At 45.4% G+C, this 7,689-nt stretch overlaps 1 protein-coding gene across 1 annotated transcript in view; it reads left to right on the top strand.

Moving 5' to 3' along the window:
- Positions 1 to 4,962, top strand: part of ccdc190 (coiled-coil domain containing 190) — a 29,990-nt gene extending 25,028 nt beyond the window's left edge. Inside the window, exon 2 of the mRNA XM_078219177.1 lies at positions 3,816 to 4,962. Within this exon, the coding sequence (XP_078075303.1) occupies positions 3,816 to 4,476 (661 nt within the window). The 3' untranslated portion in view covers positions 4,477 to 4,962. The remainder of the gene's footprint in view (positions 1 to 3,815) is intronic.
- The last annotated feature ends 2,727 nt before the right edge of the window (positions 4,963 to 7,689 follow it).

Raw genomic sequence — 7,689 nt, 5'->3', positions numbered from 1 at the left:
TTCTCGAAGGTCTAAACATACGAGTCATGTTTTGGAAATCTCAGTAGTGAAAATTGGATCTGTTTCAAACAGACCAAAACTTTTACATGTGCAGCTGCTTCCATGAACATGGGTGTGAAAACTACAACCTACCCCCCAATCCATCCCCAGTGGAAAATGGTGGGTGCCAGGTTTGGGAGCAGAACTTCTGAAATCAAGGCCCCAGCGCATAAAGATGTGCAAGTTAGGTGGATTTGCCATGCTAAAATTGCCACTTAGTGTCAGGGGGACTAGCTAGGGTAAATGCATGGGGTTATGGGGATGGAGCCTGGGTGGGATTGTGGTCGGTGCAGACTCAATGGACCAAATGGCCTCCTTCTGCACTGTAGATTCTAATCTCTACAGTTTTCAGATTATGCTGCGGGATACTTGTGCGCAAAAGGGGTAACTTTGCATGGAAGGGGCTGCCTGCTCGCATCGTCATCCTGGGATGAAGCATTGCCTGCTAGTAGAATACTTTTGAAATTTGGCCCCAGGGTGTTATACCAAGATGGACTGTGTAAGGAAATTGGAGCACTCGGAGAAAACCTACTCAGACACGGGGAGAATGTGCAAACTCCACACAGACAACCACCCGAGGTCGGAATTGAACACAGGTCCTGGCGCTGTAAGGCAGCAGTGCTAACCACTCTGCCATTGTGCCACTCCACGGATTCCCATGGATTGTTTCGTAACAGCCTCTTCAATTTGCCCTGGCACAACTTTACATTGGCAAACCTTATTGCTAAGTTTATACATCGCCCCCCCTTTTTAACAGTGTGTAACAGTTGCAATCCTCCTGTCCTCTGACCAACCTTTATGAACATTACGCAATCAGCAAACATCCCCATTTCTGATCGGTTCTCCCTCATATGATTATCTAACATCCTCTTGGGCTGCACGGTGGCACAGTGGTTAGCACTGCTGCCTAACAGCGCCAAGGACCCGGGTTCAATTCCCAGCTTGGGTCACTGTCTGCGTGGAGTTTGCACATCCCCCCCGTGTCTGCGTGGGTTTCCTCCGGGTGCTCCGATTTCCTCCCACAGTTCAAAGATGTGTGGGTTAGGTGGATTGGCCATGCTGAATTGCCCCTTAGTGTCAGGGGGACTAGCTAGGGTAAATGCATGGGATTATGGGGATAAGGTCTGGATGGGATTGTAGTCAGTGCAGACTCAATGGGCCCTATTTTATCATTTGGAGTCTAAGGGCCGGATCCGGGCGTAATAGAGATCCAAGCCCGGAATTCTCTTTGCAGCGCACCCATATGCTTTTTGCCGGCTCCGGTCCGACCCACGCAGTGGGCGGGGCTTAGCGCTGCCAGAACGATCAGAGCTCTGAACTGCGCATGCGCAGTTCGAAAAAAAATCTGAAGCAGCGCTCCCGGGCACGAAAGAAAAAAACAGCAGAGAGGGGAGGATGGACTTGGGAGAATCTTGCAAACTGAAAATAATGTAGCATCTTCTTTGTGTTGTCTAATTATCTATGGGAAAGGTAATTAAACTACGATGTCCGAGTGAGCAATTAGTGACCTGTATAATACATTTGTGATCTGTAACTGGATTGTTGATGTCCCTGTAGCCATGAGCCAGATGCTCAAATGTTCAGAGGAATCATGTGGTGAACTTGGAAGAATTGTCCCCGTGGTGGAACTTGGTTGGAAATAAGATTCAAGGAGATTACTAAATCTGGGAAATCAACCATAGTGAAAAGAAGTTTGTATTGGCAACTCTTCTCTCACATTCCATGGCAGATGTGCCCCTACTTATGAATGTGATTTGCATGGGCAACGTTGGGTGCAGCTAATCTGCCTCTGGAGCAGCCTTGGATCCTTTCTTTCATCTTATTTTCATCTGAACATTGCACAGAATTAGAGGAATTCCCTTTGGAAGATAATGTCAAAACGATAATCGCAGGAACTAAAAACCTGACAGTCAAAAATTTGGGAAAATATTTCAAAATATGGATGGGGGATATATATTTTGAAATATTTTCCCAAATATTTGACTGTCAGGTTTTTAGTTCCTGCGATTATAACTCTGTGCAATGTTCAGATGAAAACAAGATGAAAGAAAGGATCTAAGGCTGCTCCAGAGGCAGATTAGCTGCACCCAACATTGCCCATGCAAATCACATTCATAAGTAGGGGCACATCTGCCATGGAATGTGAGAGAAGAGTTGCCAATACAAACTTCTGTTCACTATGGTTGATTTCCCAGATTTAGTAATCTCCTTGAATCTTATTTCCAACCAATTCCACCACGGGGACAATTCTTCCAAGTTCACCACATGACTCCTCTGAACATTTGAGCACCTGGCTCATGGCTACAGGGACCTCAACAGTCCAGTTACAGATCACAAATGTATTATACAGGTCACTAATTGCTCACTAGGACACTGTAGTTTAATTACCTTTCCCATAGATAATTAGGCAGCACAAAGAAGATGCTACATTATTTTCAGTTTGCAAGATTCTCCCAAGTCCATCCCCCCCCCCTCCCCCCGCAACCAGAGATCCATCTGAGCCCGCCCCCCTCCTCCGGCGGATGCCAGCGGAAGGCCAGGAAGGTGCTGCAGGCTCTCGAAAGACTGCAGGTCGGAAGGATGGTGGAGGGAGACCAGCGATCGAGGTAGGTTGGGGAAGTGCTCTGCCGAGGGGAGCCTGCCTCCCAGGGGGGTCTGATCCGGGGGGGGGCCTGACTCCCAGGGGGGTCCAATCCCGTGGGGGGGTCTGCCTGGGGGGCCTGCCTCCCAGGGGGGTCTGATCCGGGGGGGGGGGGGGGGGGTCTGCCGGGGTGGTTAGCGGGGGGGGGGTCTGCGAAGGATGGTCGAGGAGGATGGGCTTCGGAGGTTCCCCTGCAGAATAGAAATCCGCTTCGGATTTTTATTCTGCAGGTCGCTTACAGCGCGGATCCGGAACGGACCAGAAGACGGTAAAGTGGGATTTGGCAGTAGAGTTGGGTGCGCGGTTCAGTAAATCGATTTAAGTGCATGCTAATCCATTTAAATCGTCAGATCCGCGCCTGAATCGGGTGTCGGTAACGCCACGATCAGCTCGGATTCGGGTGCAGATCACGTTAAAGGCCCGAAGCCCGAATTTACGCCAATTTCACACCCGAAAACAGGCGCAAATTCTTGGTAAAATAGGGCCCAATAAGTCGATTGTCCTCCTTCTGCACTGTAGGATTCTATGATTCTATATGGGTCTGGAGTCAGAAATAAGTCTGATTGGGGAAGTGCATATACAAAGGTGTACAACTTGGACTTTTTTGATAACCCAGTGATTTCAGCTTCACCGTTACTAATACTAGCATTTCCCCCCCAGATTTATTTAATAACTGGATTTAAATCCCCCAATTGTACGATTTGAACTCACATTTCCCATGAGTAACATAATCACTACACTGCCTTGATTGCCTCCAGGTTCCTTGGAGAACAGACATAAGTCCGTGGTGGAATTTGAACTCATAGCTCCAGATTATGAGTCTTGGCCCCTGGATTGGTGACATAACCATTACGCTAAGGAGAAAACCTGGTGATATTTGGCTTAAATTCTTAAGAACCAAAATTTCTTCTTGACACCTTTTAGACTGTGAAACTCTGAATTGTCTCCGTTTGCTCAGTCCTGCAGGAGTGAATTTGAAATGCATTGATGGGAGATGGCAAGAATAGTACTTTCTGCCTCAAATTAGGTGCTGGTTTAAGGTCCCAACAAGGAAGAAAAACATGTGACAGGGTTCAAGGAATCAGGATGAATGATGTTACAGCTCAAATGTTTTTGCTTTACTTTAAAATTTTAGGATGCAGAGATGTTACTCTACCAAGGCTGGCAGGATTGTGATGCCACCTACTGCCTCTCTCGCTCTACAGACACAGATCAACGATTTCCTCAATGGGTTCAGCAACAGGCAGGAAAAATCTGATGGGCACACAGGGGTAGAAGAGACCCAGCCTTCCACACCATCCAACAAGCTCAAAACCCCCCCAGTCAACAGCATCAACATGCCAAGCCTGAACCGCAGCATTGCTAAGCATGTGAGCATCTCTGAGAAACCAACGGGCCTGGATGCGACCAATGGGAGAGAAAACCAAGCAGCAGATAGCCAAACGGGGCAGGAATCAGGTGACGCCGAGGCAAACAGCAGTGCCACCAGCGACCAGGCCCAAAGACAGATCAGCAGCCCACAGCTCTCCGCTTGCCAAGAAAGCCCTCCATATGACTCTGAGTTTTACGCTCCAGACGGCTTGCTCAGAACCATACACACCATGCCCAGTTTCCTCGAAGCCTTTGCAGAAGCGAAGAAAGCGAGGTACATCAGGCACCGCACCAAAACCGATGACGAGAAGGAATTGACAATCAGTGAAATCTTTGGAAAAAGGAGGCAGCGACTCCAAGATATCGTTGTGAAAGAGGTGGAAACCAGCAAGGAAAAAAACCTCACAGGAAAAATCCCAATTTAAAGGAATATTCCAGGATCTATTCTCACATCTTTTTTTAAGATCCTTGGCACAATGACAATATAATCCTACACCCCCAGAATGACCCCACTGGAGTTAACAAGGTGCGTAGGAGGGCACCTTTTCAGTTTGGGACACACAGGTGCCAGTGTGACCAGGCACCTCTGCCAGTCCCTGCCTTGTTCTGTCCAATTAAAGAATAGCGAGTGATTTCCCTCTTGATCCAAGAACTGGTCAAATCAACCCCAAGCAAAGGAACCAATATGTGTTTTATAGAAAGAGGAAAATGGTCCTTTTTCTTTCAGAGGCCCATATAGTTCACTCCACTGAGAATGCTGGCCATCAATGCAGCATTGCTGCCAAGTCCTGACTTAAAAATTCCTGCCCATGATTCTTTTCCCGAATAAAAATCTATCGCTGTCATTCTTGACAGCTCCAACAGACCCAGTGGACGGAATCTTCCAATCTTTTGACAGAGTGCGGCAGCAGGTGAGAAAAATGGCATGAAGCCATCAGCCCCAACAGTCGCTTTCTCTGCCGTATAGTTAGGCTCATAGCAGGTCCCACCATGTGAAGCTGATGGGCTCTGGAAACCTCCCCCCGACACTTCTTCTGGCACTGCCCCTTGGTACTGCCCAGGCATGACCTTCTCCACCCTGAGCCATGTACTCATCTGAGCTCCTGCGGTGGGTTCTGCTTGCCAGGTACACGCCATGGGAGACCTGTCATGATTCATGTTGGCATGCCCTCACGCCAACATGAATGGATGATCTAGAGGGGTATGGGGGTGGGGGAGATCAGGCATAGAGACCTGATGATATTAAATTTATCATTGGGACAATCCCCACCTCCCAGTATCTCAGATTCCTGGGGAAGAGAATAACAGATTTCTAGTAGCCTTTAAGAAATTGGCAGAATTCTGCGCACAGGCTGGATAAATACACATTAATCTTTCATTACTGACCTGGGTATATGGTTGGCACCAATTCCTGTCTGTAAGCTCCCCAGACCAAGATAATTAGCTACAATGCAGATTTAATTTCTGTCCAACCAATCAGGTAGGCAGTCATTTCTTTCATGGAAAGGGAGACTACAAGAACAGCCGAAGGGACAGCACATGAAGATTGGTATGGATTTTGCTGCCAACAAGTTTAATGTGCATGTAATTATTAATGAATAAACCATTCAGCAACTTGTAGTGAGGAAGAGATAACCCGTGAATCATAAATCTCTGGATAATTGGCACTGCTCAGCTATTCACCTTACACAAAGGACATCTCACCCCTAACCTCCCCATGAATTAAATTTCATGAAATCGTTGCACTTGTATATTAACTGACCATTAGACTTGTGACAGAAAGTAAGGGCCAGACATTAACAACAGAAGTATCTTTTTAATGAGATTAATGTTCTTGCAATACCATGCAACCTCCCTAACCCAGAAAAGGAAAAAATCTATTTTTTGGGGTCTCATCCCAACAGGTAACAATCATTTTTGGAGATTAATTATTTTCTTGTTTTTCCTTTCTGTCTCTTTTTCTTGTTCTCTTCATCCAAATCAATTAACAGGATGCTGTTGCCAGTCCAAAGATACATTCTGCCTTTTGCACAACGTCATGAATGAATTTCAGTGCCAGTGTGATGTCAGGTACATAGGCTGTACATCCCAGCAATTGGCTGATTGAATCAAATTGCAGGTTCTCCCTGTTGTCCCTAATGGGAAGAATACAGACCTTACTCAACGAATCCATGATTGCAAAACCCAAATCAAAATATCTGCTGTTAAATATGACTTTACGATTGGGTGATTCTGACACACTAACAACCAATTTAAACTAATCAGTCAAGCTCATTTACACTAGCGAGAAGCAATCTTGATTCATTAGCAGAAACCTGTTTCTGCAAACAAAAGAAATCTGTTCAAGCCTTGCACAATTTCTGAATTACCTGGGAGCTTGGAGAGCCTGTAGTTCCCTATTGTTTTTGCCATGGCAATGCCTCAGTCAATCGGAATCAACTTGCCAACCAATCGGCGCCCTTTTCAACTGTAGTATAAATTGTTGTGATTGTTTGAAATTTGGCACTCTTGCATCTATCCTGATGAATTCAAGATGAAAAACTTTGGCGACATGTATCTTTTTTCAGCAGTAATCTAAGCCTTTCTTTCCTCTTTATTTTTTCTGTACCTGGTTTGATTCTAGTTCACACTTTGCCTTTTCCATCATTCCTCTGTTAATTTTTCAATTCTTAAATCTCATTGGTCCCACCACTTTGCCAAGGTCACGGAAACCTTGTTGTCAGCTATATGCCCTCATCAGTTTACACTTCCAGCAACTTTCTGGGCAAAAGTTTTCAAGTGGAAGAGTGAGCGGAAAAAACATCTAACTCGCTGAGCATTTTGCAAGATTTGCACCAGCAATTCTGGGCCAATTGTGAGAATGGATTAGGGGCAACTATGAAAAGGGTGGCAGTGATTCAGTTGAATCTAAGCAAAGCTTATCCGGCTAATTTCTACTAGTTTTATTAAAGCAGAATATTTTGTTTTGATACAGAAATGCAAGTCTGAGTTGACTGCATTTCTAAAAACAATATCTTGAATACCCTGAGCTAAACCTTTACACATTGGTAACATTTTCTTTAGCTTTTCCAAATGAGTTTCCTGTGCTCCATTTTCCTCCTAATGGTATACGGTTTAGCAATAGTCTAATGGCAAATTTTCCTGCACAAGCTGATGGGCATTTAGCATCCTTCGACCATCATTTGGGCAATCAATCACTGTATACAGTGGGTCAGTTTAGGCACTGATTGTCAGGGGAGGTGGTGGTGTAGTGTAGGGGGGTGGGGGCGGGGGCTCAAAGTGATCCTGGCCTCCCCATCCCACACCCAGTCTATCACTAGATAGGCCCAGATAGAATCAGCACACTATCCCGCGTCCAGAAAATTCCATACCTACCTGCCTTTGCCCTCGTACTGACAGTGTAAAAGCCAGAGTTAAATAGAACCAAAGGGGCTACTCCAATAAAGATAGTCCCATACCTTCATTTGTTTAAAATGACTGATTAATGAGCGGACTTGTAATTAATGTTGATAAATTGCAAAGTCAAAGCAAGAATCAAGATTTTAATATCAATGTTAATGAAAATGCTTTAAAAAATACTTAGATGTGCCATGTGCTTTTTAGTAGTTTCAGTTGAATAATTAAATCTTTGATGCAAA

The sequence above is a fragment of the Mustelus asterias genome, chromosome 8 (genome assembly GCF_964213995.1).
Source record: "Mustelus asterias chromosome 8, sMusAst1.hap1.1, whole genome shotgun sequence".
Classification (NCBI taxonomy): Eukaryota; Metazoa; Chordata; class Chondrichthyes; order Carcharhiniformes; family Triakidae; genus Mustelus; species Mustelus asterias.
Note: the sequence above shows the minus strand (reverse complement) of the source record. Positions and strands in the feature narration are given on the sequence as shown.